Source organism: Xyrauchen texanus, chromosome 5, assembly GCF_025860055.1.
Source record: "Xyrauchen texanus isolate HMW12.3.18 chromosome 5, RBS_HiC_50CHRs, whole genome shotgun sequence".
NCBI lineage: Eukaryota > Metazoa > Chordata > Actinopteri > Cypriniformes > Catostomidae > Xyrauchen > Xyrauchen texanus.
Window position 1 is genome coordinate 5,444,120 of NC_068280.1, and position 19,532 is coordinate 5,463,651.

General features: G+C 38.0%; 1 protein-coding gene across 2 annotated transcripts in view; it reads left to right on the forward strand.

Moving 5' to 3' along the window:
• The window catches only part of tbck (TBC1 domain containing kinase), a 66,572-nt gene that overhangs the window by 6,914 nt on the left and 40,126 nt on the right, over window positions 1-19,532 (forward strand). For both annotated transcript variants that reach the window (XM_052126634.1, XM_052126633.1), the window contains exons 4-20: window positions 2,247-2,361; window positions 3,152-3,225; window positions 3,728-3,869; window positions 5,931-5,991; window positions 6,098-6,159; window positions 9,058-9,119; window positions 9,524-9,672; window positions 9,921-10,059; window positions 10,207-10,306; window positions 11,614-11,663; window positions 13,267-13,396; window positions 14,898-14,996; window positions 15,396-15,458; window positions 15,748-15,874; window positions 17,826-17,876; window positions 17,995-18,078; window positions 18,684-18,769. In XM_052126634.1, the coding sequence (XP_051982594.1) occupies window positions 2,247-2,361; window positions 3,152-3,225; window positions 3,728-3,869; window positions 5,931-5,991; window positions 6,098-6,159; window positions 9,058-9,119; window positions 9,524-9,672; window positions 9,921-10,059; window positions 10,207-10,306; window positions 11,614-11,663; window positions 13,267-13,396; window positions 14,898-14,996; window positions 15,396-15,458; window positions 15,748-15,874; window positions 17,826-17,876; window positions 17,995-18,078; window positions 18,684-18,769 (1,594 nt within the window). The remainder of the gene's footprint in view (window positions 1-2,246; window positions 2,362-3,151; window positions 3,226-3,727; window positions 3,870-5,930; window positions 5,992-6,097; window positions 6,160-9,057; window positions 9,120-9,523; window positions 9,673-9,920; window positions 10,060-10,206; window positions 10,307-11,613; window positions 11,664-13,266; window positions 13,397-14,897; window positions 14,997-15,395; window positions 15,459-15,747; window positions 15,875-17,825; window positions 17,877-17,994; window positions 18,079-18,683; window positions 18,770-19,532) is intronic.

Genomic DNA, 19,532 nt, shown 5'->3' on the forward strand with positions numbered 1-19,532 from the left:
TGGCAGCAGGTTGGTGTGAGTGCACCTGCACACACAGTGAGGCGAAGACATTTGGACAATGGCCTGGTGTCAAGGGCTGCAAAGAAGCTACTTCTCTCCAAGAAAAACATCAAGGACAGACTGAAAATCTTCAGGAAGTACAAGGATTTGGACAGCAGAAGACTGGTGCAAAGTTATTTTCTCTGATGAAGCCCCCTTCCGACTGTTTGGAACATCTGGAAAATCAATTGTCCGGAGAAGAAAATGTGAACGCTACCATGAGTCCTGCATCATGCCAACAGTGAAGCATGATGAGACCATCCATGTGTGGGGTTACTTTTCATCCAAGGGAGTGGGCTCTCTCACAATTCTGCCCAAAACACTGCCATGAATAATAAATGGTATCAAAATGTCCTGCAAGAGCAACTTGTCACAAGGCAAGAGTAAAAATGAAGTGACCCGGAGATCATTAAATTGAAATTTTGTATCCGTGGCCAGGCAACTCCCCGGATCTTAATCCCATAGAGAACCTGTGGTCATTCCTCAAAAGGCGAGTGGACAAGCAGAAGCCCATAAATTGTGATCAACTCCGAGCACTAATAAGGCAAGAATGGATCGCCATCAGTCAGGATTTGGCCCAGAAGCTGATATCCAGCATGCCAGAGCGAATTACAGAGGTTATGAAAAACAAGGGTCAACACTGTAAAAATGTACTCTTTGTATATATTGAATGTTTTTGCCAATAAAAGTCTTTCAAACTTATGAAATGCTTATCAGTGTTTTCCAGTATACCATAGAAACCATGTGAAAAAATTATCTTCAAATACTGAAGCAGCAAACTTTGCAAAACACAGAATTTATGTCAATGCCAATACTTTTGGCCACGGCTGTAAATGTAAAGATGCACCAGAACCGCTTTCTTGTTGTCATGATATTCAGTATGCGTCTTGTTTTCTGTTGGCTGCAAATGAGAACAACAGTCACTGTGCATTGTAAAGGAGACATGCAGTAAATGGTTAAACATATGCAAGACAAGACCAATCACAATTAAGTATCAAATGATGCCTATTATGATGACATCATCCCATTATTACATTTTGAATGCTGAATATTGTCAGTGTTATTCGAAAAAAATTCCAAATTTAATCTTGAGTTTCTTAAAATAAAAAAAATAAAATAAAAAGGTTGATTAAAACCAAAAATGGATTGCACACCTAAGGCTGAATGTATTTACAAAACCTGTACATTAAGCAGTTCTGACTGTTTGAATTGCCGAAATGGAATATTTAGGATCAGAGGTTTAGAACAAACACTAACCAGAATGTTCGAGAAATATCAGTACAGTGTTGCCTTGCAAGCACTGTAATTACTAAAGACAAGCAAAAATGACTGTGCAACAAAGGTCGTTGTTGGGTGGAAAGTAGGAAGCTGGGACTGGCTTGAACAATACACGTAGACTTTAATGTTCAACTTAAACTCAACATAAAACTTTGCTTTTCAGTAGAACACTGACACACACACACACACACACACACACACACACACACACACTCAAACACAGCTCCATATGTCTCTCTCTCCCGCTGATTGGGGCAACTCATGGACCTGCACCCTCACGGCCCAGCCATGCCCTCCTCATTAGAGACTGAAACCAGGAAAGCTTTCATTTTTAACAAAAACATCAAGTCATAATTTCCAATCAGCTGTTAGAAAATCTAGCATTATTCTACCCCCCACTGAATAATGTCTCCTGATCTTTACGGAGGAACATGTTTCTCATCATGTAGATTTTTTTCCACAAGCTTCTAGTCAGAATTAACTGTTCTAAGATGTAACTGTTTCTAAGAAATTACTGTTTCTAAGATGTTTCATGCAAAACATGCACAACGAGATCAACATCAAAACCATTTCCAGTAAAAGGACAAGAGGAACACTTCATTCTGCATACTCTGATTAGAGTCATTTATTAGTCATTTATTTGATCATCCTTTTTTTTTTTTATTACGTACTCATAACAAAAACACTTCCAGGTTATGGCTTTGATGGGGAAAATTACAAATCCTGAATTGATCAGTTATAAATTTAAATATTAACTTAATTCTAATATGTTTATATTTATTATAAGGTGAAAGACTGAATTTGAATTACAATAAATATGACATTAGTTAAGAGATTGATTTTGAATAAATGTAACGTCAGTTAAAAGATGCATATATTTATGATGGATTCATCTTCTATTGTTTTTGTCTTGTGTCTTTTTCTCTCAGTTTAGAGAAGGTGCTACATATTGCCTATGAAGTTCTGGAAGGTTTGGAGTTCATGAATAAACACAGAATGGTGCACCGTGCCCTGGCCCCCCACAACGTGCTCCTGGATCGTGAGGTATGTGGAAACTCTGATGTGTGTTGAAAACTCAGACATGTTGCATTGTGTTAGAATGATGTCAGAATACATTTTTCTAAGTGACCTCACACAGCCAGTTAGTATTTATGTTTATTCACTTAACCAGTGTTGTTAAAGATCCCATTGAAATGGCTTGATGAGCAGTTTTCTGTCCTGTGTTGACATATTTCCAATTGAAACAGGAAGCTGATGCGGGGCATATGGAGGGGCTCATCACTTTTTTTTTTTTTTTTTAATAAAAAAACATATATTAAAAAATGGCCAATAAGCTTTTAAGTTTTGTAGTGCAAGATTGGTTATTAATAAACTGTAATTCATTTTACATTTTTCAATGTAATATTTATTAATATTTTTGGTCTGTTTTCAGAGAAGACAAAAAAAATGTATTGCATATTTCTGCTAAAATTGAATTCGATATGCTGTAATTACAAGCTAAACACACTTGGACTAAATGCTTCAAAACTAAAAATTCTGTTTCATGTTCTGTTTCTTTGACATTGCAGCGACGTAAAAGCTGAATTGTGTAATTTCTGTGCCAATAGCGCCACCGAACGTAATTACAATATTAAATATTGTTTTCAAACAGCCTTCTTAATTCACCTTCCTCCCTCCCCCCACCATCTGCTGGGATAGAATAAAGTATTCAGCATTTTACCACCAAAAAGTGACACACTTCAGTTATAAACATGTCACGTTTAGGTGTTTGTTAATTAATATTGCATTTTGCCTCTGCTTCATTAAATTACATTTTATTTCCCAAACTCAACAGGGTAAAGTGAAGTTGGCCAAATTCGGACTGTATCACATGACTGACCACGGAGCAGATGTGGACTTCCCCATTGGGTACGTCATTTCGTCCGTAATGTTTTCCATTTGTTTTCTGCTATATTGGAGTCTATATCAGGGCACAGATAATATTTGAGCTGAGGGCAAAGACAACGCAAGCTTTAAATCCTGTGCACCGACTCTTTAAGATGCATCGTTGCTCTGGATCGAAGCGTCAGCCTTTCATGAGAAAAATTATCAAAGGGTCACGCTGTGCCCTCGTAATAAAGAAAAATGAACTAACATTAGATGTGCATCATCGTGGCCCATCTTTGTTTTGATCAAAAGCAGATCCTGGATATCAAAGCGGCTTCCTTATATGGCGTCATAAATAACATAGCTGACTGGCACAACCAGGGGCCCTCATGTTCTCACAGGGGTTGTTTTGTTATATCCGGTTGTGATTTGGGTTTTGTGGGAGATGGCGTGTCTTTTGTTATCTGTCATCTGAAGGGACACATCTGCACTCTGTAAGACCTTTCTGACACCTTGGGTTTCTTTTTGCTTTTTGTTCCTGTAGGTATCCATCTTACCTGCCTCCAGAGGTGATTGCTCAAGGCTGTTTCTATTCCAGTGACCCCTCCATCACTGAGGCCCCTCTTCCTTCAGGGCCCAAAACAGACGTTTGGTCTCTCGGGGTTCTTCTGTTTGAACTCTGTGTGGTATGCTCTCAAAGTTTTCACAGAGTTGCTTTAGACCAACGAGGACTGCATTGAATTTTACAATAGCTTTTTATTGTTTCCTCCTAGAAATAGGAAACCAATTTATTATTAATAACGTCACATTATACGCTTTGTATACAAAAACGTGTGTCTTCATAGATTTACTTATATTTAGCATATTTGTGCATATGTATGAAGCCAACACCATCTTTTTATTTAGAAAACAATATTAATTATTTTCCCCAAAAGACCTATTTTGTTTTACATATTGGTGGTAGCAAAATGTTGTGTAAGGCGATGAAGATGGCTGTTTGAAATGGACTACTAGAATACTGCATAGTACAAAATTTGCAATATATCTGTATACTGTCATCACAGTATCTGAAACAGTAAACTGTATAGACCGATGAGCCAAAACATTATGAACACTCACAGGTGAAGCGAATAACATTGATTGCCTCCTAACAAGGCCACATGTCAAGGTCTGGGTAGATTAGTTGGTAAGCAAACAATCGTTTCTTGTCAACGTGTTGAATGCAGGAGAAATGGGCAGGAGTAAAGACCTGAGCGACTTTAACAAGGGCCGAATTGTTATGGCCAGACTACTGGGTCAGAGAATCGCTGAAACTGCAAGGCTTGTGGGGTGCCTACCAGCAATGGTCCAAGGAGGGACAAACCACAAACCGTTGACAGTGTGTTAGATGCTCAAGGCTCATCGATGCGCAAGGGCAACGAAGGCTATCTCATCTGGACCGAACCAACAGAAGGTCTACGGTCGTACAAGAGGAATGTGTCACAACACACAGTGCATCGCACCCTGCTGCGTATGGGGATGCGTAGCCGCAGATCGGTGAGAGTGGCAATGATGACCCCCATTCCACCATTGAAAGCACCTACAATGGGCACGCAAACGTCGGAACTGGACCTCGGAGCAGTGAAAGAAGGTCACCTTGTCTGATAAGTCCCGTTTTTTTTTTTTTATATTACATGGATGGCAGTGAACGAGTGTGCAGTTTACCTGCGGCAGTGATGGCACCAGGATGCACTATGGCAATACGACAAGCCGGTTGAGGGAGTGTGATGATCTGGTCAATGTTCTGCTGGGAAACTCTGGGTCCGGCCATTCATGTGGACATCAGTTTGACACGTGTCACCTACCTAAACATCGTTGCAGACCAGGTACACCCCTTCATGGCAATGGTATCCCCTGATGGCAGTGGCATCTTTCAGCAGGATAATGTGCACTGCCACACTGCACACATTGTTCAGGAATGGTTTGAGGAGCATGATGAAGGGTTCAAGGTGTTGCCCTGGCCTTCAAATTCCCCAGATCTCAATCCAATTGAGCATCTATAGGATGTGCTGGACTAACAAGTCCGATCCATGGCAGCTCCACCTCCCAACTTACAGGACTTGAAGGATCTGCTGCTAACGTCTTGGTGCCAGATACCACAGGACACCTTTAGGGGTCTTGTAGAGTCCATGCCTCGGCGGGCCAGCGCTGTTTTGGCAGCAAACGTAGGACTAACAGCATATTAGGCAGGTGGTCATAATGTTTTGGCTCATCAGTGTACATAACTTAGCATATAACAACATAGGTATACATTTAAAACAATGTATGCTAGATTTTTGTCACATGACTTCATCACAATGCATGATATATTTCCACAAGTTGCGTCCAGTGTCCAATTTAGTGTACAAAATATCGTAACTTTTGGCAGTTCGATCAAATAAAGGGTGCACAAAATTATATTGTTTCTGACTCATTCATTACACTGGAAGGTCAAGTCGAGCACATTACAACTAATGAAAGATACTATTCATTTTGGCAAATATAGTTGGTCATACAGGTATTTTGTAGCGTACAGAAATATACTTACTGTACTATATAAATAGTACATGTAATATGATAGTATGCTCCTAACAAAGCCAATCTGACTTTATTTTGGCTTTCATATCAACAGCAACCGCAAAAAATCGTTTTATTGATCTGTTTCACCGATTTTGACTGACACAATCATTGGAGAATGTGAAAGTCACGTGACTTGTGTTTTCCAATAGGGAAGGCAGATTCTACAGAACATTGATATTACTGAGAGAATGAAATTCATCATCACCTTAGGTGAGTTCACTTTTACATTATACTTTCACATGACTTTTAACTCGTATGTTAACTGTATTTCACCATTGGAATATATTTAATTGTTCTTTTTTAATTATCTCTACAGGATGCATGGATGACATAATCACTGTTCTGGCAGAGGAACATGGGTGCTTGGATACAATTACGGTGAGTGTGTTTGTCTTAATGGATGGAGTCTTTTATCTTTGTACTTTACATTCCATGCAAAAATCCCAGTTTGATTATAAACCATGTAATACGATACAAAAATAGTACATAATCTCAAAAGGTTTTTACTTTGAAAAATGTACTTGGAAACCACTGAGATAAGGTCTTCTTCCCATTAAAGTGAGTATGCATTATTAGCCTTACAGCTAATGTTTTCCAAATGTCTTCATAAAAATGTACATTTTTGGTGTTGTCTGATTTATAGCATGAATGTCTGATAGTACAGAATTTTGCTGGGTTTGTTGCTTTACCAACATCTTATCCATGTGAACTGTCATGTGGGATTTATTATTATCATTTATTTTTTACATTAATTAAATTATTGTCAAATAACTTCAAAGTCAGCTCAATGTTTTCAGGGTCCTTTCTACCAATTTAAATGTATATAACAGTATATGTAGCTGTAGCAACATTAACATTATAATTAGGTCTATCAATCGATTACAATTTTTAATCGAATTAATTAAATGATTATGTGCAATTATCACAATTAATCACATATACATTTTTACTAAGAACAGCCTCCAAATAAAGGTCATTTAAAATATAATTCAGATAATTATAAATATAATATGAAATAAATATTATAATTCCGATAATGAAAATGCATTAGATCATATACATATATACGTATATACATACATATATATATGTATAGTGACAATAGAGAAGTAAAGCATTTAGACCAGTGGTTCTCAACCTTTTTGAACAAACGCCCCCTGACCTCTTCATGATCCTCTTAACGCCCCCACAAAAAAAAAACAAAAAAATACAAAAACACTTCAGAAATACTATTACAGCCAAACAATTGCAACACTGATACATGAAGCCTGAGTTTTTGGTAAAAAAAAAAACTGAAACAGAAGTTTCTTATTGTATTTAAACTACATGTAAAAGCCTCAAGTTGAGTAATATTGTGTTTGGAAAAAAAAAATTGTTTGAAAGGTATTGCAAATGTATTTAGAAATTCAAACAAATTCAGGCTCACACACAAATTTTTTTAAGATGAACCAATCACGTGAACAATAACGTAACTAACCTAAATGGCCAATGAAAAAGCAGCGGTCGTTCGCGCACTCAATTAGGCAATATATACTAGGCTTCAAATTTGAATAGCCTACAAACGGTCATTTGATTTCAAATGACGAACTAAGACGACAACAGCTCGGCCACCTGAACTGAACCGAAGAAAAAACAACGTCAAAAACAGCCACTTTTTTAAAATTAATTACGGTCATTAGTGTGAGCCCTGAACACTAATTATGCGCCTAATTATGTATTCCGCGTTATGTACAGAAAAAGCCGGTGAAAGCGTGCCTCTATTTTGCGCTGAAAATTCTCCGCCTCTTAAAAGCATGTGTAACTTAGGAAGCAGCTCTCCTGGCATATCCTCCTGGTGAAGTGGCAGCAGTAATCCGAGCAAGACGAAGACATAGGCTAAGGAGAAGAGCTGAAAAGATTTTTGCGCAGGCCGCCTGTTGAGTACCTCTTAGTAACGCCCCCCATTTGTGCCTGAGCGCCCCCCTCTCTGCTGCCTCGTTCACACCGCCCCCCAACACTGTCCAAACGCCCCCTAGGGGGCGGTACTGCCCCCGTTGAGAAACGCTGATTTAGACAATACATAGAGTCTTTAAATTCAAAATATTATTTGTTTTATTTCCATAACATTGAACATAACCTAATTAGTGGTCTGCTTTCCTCTGCTCTATGTTTATGTTGTATATCTACTCTTGCGTCAGACAGATGCTTTTGGAGCGTCTCACTTTTGTTGCATCGTATCTCACTAGTTTTCAGCTCCTCTGGTTATAAGCACTGTATTTTTAGCGTGATGTATCAAGTTAACATAGTTTAACTTTGAAACTTCGAAAACCATGTGTCAAAATCCCTTCATTCTGTTGTGCTCCATCCAGTGTTTCATGGCGTGCTGACTGCCCCCTACTGCATCAAGTATTACAGAATTTACGTATCGGTTGGGGGCATGATTACGTACATTTTTTGGTGTTATTTTTAGGGCTAGAAATTAAATATGTTTAAACATGTTTAAACATATAGAAAAATTAAACATGTTAATTTCTGCGATTGATAGGTGACTAAAAAAATGTTACTTCCTGAAACTTCACTGTTTTTCACCACTTCCTGTGGCTAATATTAGCATGTATACATTTTCACGAGGTACACGCTTGACTCGACTGCACATCCTATTGTGGGAATTGATTTAATTAATTACGTGTGATGCATGTCACAGACATAATAAACATGGGAGTAGATTTACAGCACAGAGAGATGCAAGTGGTGAGGCAGGTGTGGGAGAGATATGCACATTTTCCACAAAGTCCACTGGAAAATGCCAAAAGAATTGATCAGACTTTTAATTACAGCATGTATACTGATTTTATGGCATGAATACATATACTTGAATCAAAGATTTATGCCTTTAAAAATGTGTCTAATTAATTCTGTCTGCAAAAACACTGAATATTTTAACATATTTCTTTTAAATCGTAAAACATAACTTTTTTAATCGATTTACATCCCTAGTTGTTTTTTGTGTAATTAATTGCATGAAATTAACACATTAAATCGACAGCCCTTATTATAATAATTATTTTAAATTGTTGTCATTAGATATTATAAGTTAAGTCAACTTTAAACTAATGGATTTATGTTGAAAATATAGTTGGATACATAGTTATTCTCTCATTTTACTGCTGCTAAAGACAAGACGTGCCGCTTCAACACTTCCGTTGTAAACAGACTCAATCCGTTGCTACGTGACTTGCTGTCATTAGTTGCTTGCAGCATAGACAGTGTAATATGTTTTGTCCTTGTGTTTCCCAGGAACTGCCTGAAAATGTGCAGGATTTATTGAGGAAATGCCTGACGTTTCTCCCTTCAAAAAGGTAACCTTCACCACCTCTATCCTTGCCTTACAGATAGACACTTTCTCTCATCTTCCTAAAGCTCTTTCTTCATGCTGTCATAAGGATGGCCTGGCATTATGCCATGAAATGCTCTTTTCAATTCTCAAACACATTGTGTTACACCTCAGTGAATTTGCACGAGAGAATAAAATGTCAGTCATTGTATTTCCGCTTTTTAGGTTCTTATCCTAAATGATAGTGTGTAAAGCCTGATTGGTTCCTATAAGCGCTTTATAATAGCAAGTTCTTTTAATGGGTCTTATTGAAAGAAAAGAAGAAAAATTAATTACAGGCTTTTCATGTCTGTTGAGTAATTGAAAACACATGACAGGGCAAATGTATGATATAATAATAGTGTCTTCGCTTGGTTCATGTTTTTTTAGGCCCACCCCTGCTGAGCTTCTGGGGGACTCTGTTTTCGAGAGCATTTCTTCCCAGTATATACCCTATGACAGCCCTGTGTGTCTGTTTTCCGCCTCCCCCCGCTGTGCACATTTGGAGCTTCCTGAGGACCTCAGTGAACTCTGGAAAGGTTTGTTCGTTTGAGGTCATTTAAAAAGACACAACATTAAAAAAGTGGCCTGCTTTCAAAAAAAGTGGTTTTACGGTGTTGTGTAAGTCTACATACCAAGATATTGAACAAAAATGAGTATTTTAACGTTTACAGATTGGCCCCATTCACCATTAACTAAGTGCTTCACTGTTACCTCAATAACATCAAACAGCTCCAAGACCTTTGATACTTTAATGAGTATATCGCTGTGTTTTTTTATTGTGCAGATGATTGTGAGAACTACCTGTCTGAGAGAGCTATAGATGAGGTGTATCACCTTTGGTGTCTGGCGGGAGGAGACCTGGAGAAAGAACTGACCAATCAAGAGATCATCCAATCCAAACCTCCAGTCTGCACACTTCCCAAGTACCCACACATCTCTGATCTCTCTGAACCACATAATGACAGCGTCTGGAACATGTCTAGAATAAGTCTTTGTTAAGGATGTCATGTATTAGTATTTTGTCCATTGTGTTGTGTGTGTGTGTGTGTGTGTGTGTGTGTGCTCTTTAGGTTCATTTTGGAGGATGGTGAATCTTTTGGTCAACGGAAAGACCGAAGTTTCCTCCTGGACGATACGATTGTGACACTTTCCCTATATCAGCTCAAAAATGTAAGTGTGTGCACGCAAATATGGGCAGTCAAATGTAAAATAACGTGTGCTACAAAACCTTTGCTTTAAATGATGTGTTAGCTAAATATTTAGCGCAAAATATATACTTATTTGCTGGTACTGGTTGCGCGTCCGTGGGCGGGGCCAGGTCCGTGTTATAGGTTTATGATTACAAAATAAAAGTCACTCATGTGTAGTACTATTTGAAAGATTAGAATCTGAACATTTCAAAGAATGCCATCAGTTTTGCATTTATGTTACATAAAACAACAAGATAAACCCTGAACACCTCCGCTTCGTAAATTAGCGCCACCTTTTGGTAATGATGTGGAAATATAAATATGAACATTTTTCATTTAGCACTTAAATAGACATGTCATATATCATATGAAAGCTCTAGTTCTCAGAAATGTAGCTATGAAGTTTATTTTGTTGTCATAACACCACAGTTTTAAAAGGTATCTAAAGAATCACTAAATTAAATATGAGCTCTGTAAGACATCAAAGACAAACGTCTTATGTCTGCCCTTATCACTGCTGCTGTAAGCCCCAAATAGCCACAAACCCTATATCAACCCTTACCTTGGGCTGTTTTCGTTATAATGAGCCATTGTTTACTTGTCTGTGAGCATGCTTGGGTAAATAATCCAATTTTATGTCTCAGAAGTTCAGAACAAAATATGCAGTCTGGTTGAAAAAGCATGATAAACAAATCATCAGAAAAATATGTTCTCAACTATTGAAGAAATGAAATGAAGTGTTATACATTATCGCAAAGGGGAGGGTCTCGGCATTCCAACGACACCTAGATTAAGCTTCTAGTCTCCTCAGCAGTCGAGATATTTGATGAAACAATGAGGAAGGTCTATGCTCTCTAAATATACACTTTTTGTTTATGGACGAGCACATATGTGAGTGCTCCGCTGCGTTAGAGCGCCACCTACATTTCAGATCTGTATGTTAATATGCATGGTGATAGAGGAAAAATTATTACCTAGTACTTGCTGCCTCCTAGCCGAATGAAATGACAATGGAGACAAGGAGATGGAGTGAACAGGACATGAATTCATGCAAAATTAGGAAAAATTAATATATATAAAAAAAGTTTGTTTATCATAAGATTTTAACAATCATAATATTTCAAAAAAATGTAAAAAATTTTTTGCAAAGTTGTGATGCTAAATCTGGACAATATTGTGTTTGTTTTATTTTACATTCAGTGCTCCATATTTGTGTCTAGCAAATTCATTAAACATAACATGAATATATGCGTTAATACTAAACTGAAACTTATGTTTTCATTCCAGAGACTGAAGGATGTGGCTGGAGAGACATACTACCCATTATTAGATAATGAGTAAGAGGAACTTTTCTCTTTTTTTTACATCTGAATCTCACATTGTATCTCCATATTTTAGAGACCCATGAAATCCCTTGACAAACCTGTTTATATTGCCTGTTTAACTTATTTCCTACTGTAACAGAAAAAATCAGGCAGTACATGTTGAAAGACAGAAGAGAAAGACCTCAAATTTTCACCTTCCTATACGGTTCAGTCATTTTTGACCACAATCACTTTTTCCGATGTAACAAAAAATGGCAAGACTTGGGGTCTTTGCCTCCATTTACCATGTGAACACAGAAAAAACTTGATCTTGATTCGATAAGTCTAAGTAGTCTTAAGAAATAGAGCCACCTTTACTGTTCGCGGTCAAATTTGACCGACTCTAGGAAATGAATGGGAAAGACTAAAAATAGAGCAATTTTAAAAAAAAATTCTCAAATACAATATAGAAATCAGCCACAATTCAGAACAAACACACATAGAAATGAAGGAGGAGACTATAAAACATGAAGAGTGCAAAACATACACCCACTCCCCCACCCCATGAACTGGTGACACTATAACACAGAGCTATTCTTTTTTAAATTTGTCAAATACAATATAGAAATCAGCCACAATTCAGAACAAACACACATAGAAGTGAAGGAGGAGACTATAAAACATGAAGAGTGCAAAACATACACCCACTCCCCCACCCCATGAACTGGTGACACTATAACACAGAGCAATTCTTTTTTAAATTTGTCAAATAAAATCTATAAATCCGCCACAATGCAGAAAACACACACACATTAATGAGGGGGTTAGACCATACACACCTACTATGCAGCACACACACAAACACACCCAGAGAGAGAGAGAGAGAGAGAGAGAGAGAGAGCAAAGTCTAAATTTTCAGTCTATTTAATTTCTGTTTATTACTATTCATTTTCTTTACATAATTATTAAGTGGCCCAGTTATTGCATTTTGATGTTTGAAATAAATTATGGTTAACACAATGATTATTTGATGTCTTTGCATCACCAGGTCAGGTTTGACTGTAAGCATAAAGTAACATTATTGTAAAACATTTTGACACTTCCAAACAGTAAACAAAAAAATCAATGTTAAACATTTGCAAATAATAGTTTGATATGCCTAAATGTGTAACTAAATGAGTAACTTGTGATCAAATCTAGAATTACTACACAGTAGATGGCTGCATTGAACACTGCTGCCATCTATTGGCTATTATTGTCAGAACATGATTTTCAAGTCATATTATTTTAAGTTTTTCACCAGATGTCAGCAATCTTCCCCCAATAAATGTCACATTCTCATGTTTTCTTCATGTTTCAACTTATAGAAGTAAAAGTTTTTACTGTTTATAAGTTAAACACATTTGCATATTTGCATATGCAAATAATGAGTGAACTCGAGAAATGTATATGTAAATAAGATCTAAAACACAAAATCCCAAAAGAAGTGCATAATTGTAGTCGTTTTTCCTTCAGGGAAGAAGACATGTTATCATTTCTTTAAAAAAAAAAAATACCTAAAAAAAAAAGTAGTGGGGTCTGTAAGTTTTGTGTTGTGCCTGTGTGATGGTCCAGAACTGTTCTGTGTGTCCCGCAGCCAATCCGGTCTGCCACAGTCGAACAGCAGTAATGAACTGTCATCCACTGTCACACTGCCGCTCATTATCCGAGAGAGAGACACCGAGTACCAGCTCACACGCATTGTTCTCTTCGACAGACTGCTCAAGGTGATTTTCACACCCAGACACACTCTCACACATTTATGAAAATGACTCAAACAGCAAAAGCTGATGAAATCAAGTTGTACACTTACAGTGGAAGTGAATGGGGCCTGTCCATAAACATTGAAATACACATTGTGTCAGAAGAACTGTTTAGCCACGGGATGTTAACATACATGTTAACATGATTTTAGTGTAATAACATGAGAGCTTTACTGGCGTTACAGCATACGCTGTTTTTTACCAGATTACTGGGTTTACCAACAAGGTTGTAATATTGCTTAGAACTTTCCACAGATAGGTTAGTGTGGCATGGCGGGGCCGGGTCGTGATTCCACACACCCGGCCCCTAATCAGGCTAATCAAGCCTCAGAGAGGGATAAAGGCTGACTGGAAACTGCAGTTCGACAGAGAGAGAGAGATTTACGGACAGCTGTCCGACACCTTTGTGTGTTTGTCTTTTTGTTTAAGTTTCTTATTAAAATATTATTTATATTCTCAAGCCGGTTCTCGCCTCCTCCTACCGATTAATCCCTCTGGTGCTGAAATCCAGGAAGGAGGATGGATGCGCCATAGTAGAGTCCTCGCAACTACCATCCACCCCAATGGAGCAGCCACGGCCATTCACCGGGGGATGGAGCAGCCCGGCCGCCTTGAAGCGTAGGGACGGCCACCGACCGCGAGGGGAGGAGGGGCTCCCAACCAAACGCCTGAAGCGGTTATCGCTGCCAGGGGTGGGGGAGACCCCTATGTCCACCATAAATACGGCATGGCAGTCCGTTCAGCGGTCAGCGCTGAGCGGACGCCAGCCCGGCCACCTGGAAGCGCGTAGGGAGACGGCCACCCGACGCTGGCATCGACGGGGAGGAGGGGCTCCCAACCAAACGCCTGGAGCAGTTACCACTGCCAGGGGTGGGGGAGACCACTACCGTCCACCAAAAACACGGCATGGCAATCCGTTTGCCAGGGGCCGGAGGTCTGCCTCCGATCCGCCCGCGGAGGCGCAGCTGTCGTCCATTAGAGGGTGGAGGATTGGCCGAGAACCAAGCTACGGTGTATCGGAGAACCAGCGAGTAAGTGTTTTTCTCTCTCTCTCTCTCTCTCGATTGCCGTTACGGCGTGTAGGTGCCACATTTTTGTTTTTTGTTTCCCCTCTCCTTGTCCCCTCCCTCATCCAAGTAGATGGGGATGACCTGCCGACAGATGGGGCAGAAGGCAACATCCTTTGGCTATTCTTTTGAAACAGTGTGCAATGTTTATGCACTGTCCTCATTCACTTCCATTATAAGTTCCTTAGTTTAACTGCAATTTTTGTTTTCTTAAATAAAGAGGGACGAGTCGATTATAGGTAATCAACATTATGCCACAAATGCTGTCGGTTGAGCTAAACTCGCAACTCTTTAACTAAGAGATTCAGCTCAGTATAGTTAAAATGTGGTTTAATGGCGTGACTCCTATTATCTCATAATGTGTACTAATACGACGTGGACGTTTGCGTACTTCTTAGGCGTACCCATACAAGAAGATTCAGATTTGGAAGGAGGCGAGAGTGGATGTCCCTCCACTTCTCAGAGGTCTGGCTTGGGCTGCTTTACTGGGAGTTGAGGTAAACAATGCTATTTATTTATACACCCCGATCGCCAAGATATAGATTGAAAGCTCTCTGCATTAAATGTCTTATGGCTCATTTTACTCTGGACTGATTAACTTGATTTTCTTCTGCGCCTTGTCAATACATTTGGCAAATAAAAAGCAAGGCCGGCATTTCTTTATCATTAATGGACTATTGATGCTTGAGTGTTTTTATTTTATTTGCAGAATGTGCACAAGGAATCAAATGTTGACATAAATCCAATGCACAATTTCACTCTTAAGCAGTAACATTATGCATTGAAATATTAATCACGGTATGTTAGTGCAAAAATGACACAGCAAAATTTAAGTGCTGACTACGTTAATAATTTTCACTGCTTTAGTATTGAAATCAGTTTATATACTTCCATAGGGAGATATCCAATCAAAATACGACAGCATCGATAAGGACACGTCCATCCCCACTGACAGACAGGTGAAAATCCTTTCCATGTCTTTAATAGTCTTGGTACTGATTAAAGTTATTGAAGTACTGAATAATTGATCAGTCTGTTGAATAATTAACTTTGTTTGCTGAGTGCCTCTCTTCACCTTGAAGCCCTGTTAAGATTTGACTATCCACTGCTGAATATTTCGAAAGATTTGGTGGTCAAAACCATTGATGGCCCATCCAGCTACTCATCGGAGTTTATTTAAGGGTGCATACTTGGTAGTTTCTTTTAGAATGTCGTTTAGCCTTTATTTTGTTGTGGTTTGTCGCACAGATCGAAGTGGATATCCCTCGCTGTCATCAGTACGATGAGCTGCTGTCTTCACCTCAGGGTCACATCAAGTTCAGACGGGTCTTGAAGGCCTGGGTGGTGTCTCATCCTGACCTGGTCTACTGGCAAGGTGACCGAGGAACAGTTGGGTGGTGCCTTAAGCACAGTTTTTCTATCCTGCCACTTGATGTCACCAAAGACACATGTGGAGCAGAGGATCTTGCTGCTTTATACATATCGTACTTTTACTCTGATGTGATTTTTAAATGTCTGTGTGAGTGAATCGCAGAAAACCTGTCATGAACATGTCCAGGTCATATTTCAACCAAAAAAAAATCAAATGAAAGTAATGAGAAATTGCATTTCTCTTGAGGATATGTAGATGTTTTGGATTGTGACATTCATGCAAGTGAATCATATTCTTATTATTGTAATGTGTCCTGTCATTTTACCTTTGAGGTCATGGGTTTGAGTATGATGAGTACACTGTAAGCCACTTTGGATCAGGGTCAGAAATGAAGGGGGGCTTGTGGCAAAAATACCCGCAAAAGTGACAAATTTCCCCTGAAATGCCCAAAAATGTGAGTTTTATTTAAAACATCTGAAATGGTTCTTAATATTCTATTCTAAGCCTAGTTATAGACATCGCCACATAACATGTTATTTGTTGTTGATGGAATTTTATGGGTAGGAGGTAATATACATTCTCAAGCGAATTATTCAGATTGAGTATTTTTGTAAATGAATAAATTACATTAAAGTATTTTAATGAAAGGATACATTATATGTTATATATGTTAAGAAGAAAAATAGACCTTGTGAACGTAAAATACCCCTGAGAATGAAATCAAGGGGGCAATTCTTGCCGTTTTATTGCTCTTATTGTCTCTGCTCTGGATTAAAATGTCAGCCAAATGCAAACTGTAATATAATCAAAGTAAAAATACTTCACTAATATATGTGTTAATTAAAATAAGCATAAATTAGAAATAATAGGCTTTACAATTTAAATTGTAAAAAAAAAAAAAAGAAGCCTATTTGTAATGCAATATTCCCTTAATAAATAGGCTTAGTTTTCTTTAAGCCATATATAATTTGGGTAAGGCTTAAAAATAAGGTTACATTGGTTAACATTAGTTAATGACATTAGTTAACATAAACTAACATAAACATTAATATTACACCACTTATTAATCTTGGTTAATAAGTGGTGTAATATAACAATGAACTATTATATATATTTTTTAATTAACATTAAAGAAATATTCCCGGTTCGACACAAGTTAAGCTCAATCGACAGCATTTGTGGCACAATGTTGATTACCAAAAAAAAAAATCATTTAGGCTCATCCCTCCTTTTCTTTGGAAAAAGCACAAATCTGAGTTACAATGAGGCACTTACAATGGAAGTCAATGGGGCCAAATTTTGGCGGGTTTAAAGGCAGAAATCTGAAGCTTATCGTTTTTTAAAAGCACAAATATTCATTCTTCTGTTAAAACGTGTGTATTATTTGAGCTGAAAAGTTGTTTAAATCGTAATTTTTACAGTCCTTTTAGGGTTTGTTGACGTTACATCGTCATAGCAACGGAGTTGTAAAATTGGCTTTATAACTTTAAACAGAAAAGATTAGTAAGCGATTTGATCACACTAAAATCATGTTAATATGCATATTGTTTACATCTTTTGTCTATACTTTAGAAACAGTGAGTATTTTAACGTTTAAAAATTGACCCCCATTCACTTCCATTGTAAGCACCTCACTGTAACCCAAATTGTAGCTTTTTTTTAAAAAGAAAGGTTGAGCAAGACAAAAATAATGTTCATGGCAATCAACATTATGCCACAAATGCTGTCGATTGAGCTAAATTTGTACTGAACCCGGAATATTCCTTTAATTTTGTTATAATATATTGTTCATTGTTAGTTAATGATACATAATGCATTTCCTAATGTTAACAAATGTACCCTTATTATAAAGTGCAAACATCATTTCTACTGTTTTTCTTTTGATTTAGTTTTTTCGACCATTTCTGCGAGATTCGTACATGTTGATGCCTCTCATTGGATGTTTTTGCTTTAGGATTGGATTCACTTTGTGCACCTTTCCTGTATCTCAATTTCAACAATGAAGGTATGGTTTCTGAAGGCTTGAAAAATGACCATTTTAAGTGTTCTTTCTGATATTAAGTGTGTTAAGTGTTACTGTACGTTGTTCTAGTAAAGTCTTATTTCTATTTTTCCTCCTATAGCTCTTGCATATGCATGCATGTCGGCCTTCATCCCCAAATATCTATACAACTTTTTCCTGAAGGACAACTCTCATGTAATACAAGGTAAGATAGCCTTTCTCTCAGACCTTTTAAAAAGTGTACAACCACAGTACTGAATTGGGGTTTGATTTGCATTATAAGCTAAAAAAAAGTCCCCACATTTCAACAATTTACATTTACATTTATGCATTTGGCAGACGCTTTTATCCAAAGCGACTTACAGTGCAATTATTACAGGGACAATCCCCCCCGGAGCAACCTGCAGTTAAGTGCCTTGCTCAAGGACACAATGGTGGTGGCCGTGGGGTTCGAACCAGTGACCTTCTGATTAACAGCCCTGTGTTTTAGCCACTACGCCACCACCACTCCAATTTACAACATCCAGGAGTCGCGTGCGGCAGTTTGCACGTGCAGGCAGTTTTGCAGCTGTTCCACTACAGTGATTACAGCCGTACACACTAAAAGGATTTCTGCAGCCTGACATTTGGGCATGTTTGTTGTTTGAGTTTGCTAACTCAGCTGTCAGCACTTCAGGGCCAGAATTGCTCTGTTTTGTTCACTGAGTGAGCTTTGAGCTGAGTGTTTGTCCTGTCGCAGGTATAATGGTGGAAAAGTGTTTCAGGCCTGAGTGGAAATGACTGAATGCTCATATTCTCTTTTATTTTTAGAATATCTGACTGTCTTCTCACAGATGATTGCATTCCATGATCCCGAGCTTAGCAATCACCTCAATGAGATTGGATTCATACCAGATGTAAGTTTCATCCTGAGGTGAATGTTTTAATGGGATTGGCCACCGAAAATACATTCATAATCATGTATTCACCCTCATGTCTTTCCAGTCCTGTTATGTTTCCGTTTGAACACAAAAAGGATAACTTTTTAGGAATCTTCATGCAGTTTTTTTTCCATTCAAGAACAGTTCCAAGATCCAAAAAACATGATTACCCCTTAAACTCTATGGACCTGCCGGGCGGGTCCAAATGGGTGCTTTATATCGCAAAAATGTTAAAGTCCCCATATACATAAGTCATGCATATGAGATATCATTTCCAAGCTTAGAATCTGAACTTTTCAGAAAATACACTTTTCCATATACGTTACATAAAATAACAAAAATAGGCCTAAAATAATTCACATTGCATATTTGCACCCCCTAGAGGTAATGGGGTATAAATCTGAATATGACTATAAAAGTCTTTGACATAGCACCTTAATGGACAATTCATATATCAAATGAAAACTCTCATTCTCAGGACTGTGACTATTCAGGTCGTTTTGTTGCCCTAATAACACTGAACGATTTTCAAAATAATCAATAAGTGAAATATTATTTCAGGAAGACATCAAATACATACTACTTTTTTATGTGCCGAACATTGCTGCCGTAAGCCCCAAGTACCCAGAAACATTATTTCTATCAGGAAGACTCGCAGATTTGAGTGAAGTATTAGATTACATTTATTTGATGATAAAACAGATATGTAGTGTCTCTCTTTGGCGTAAGCCTCGTCTGG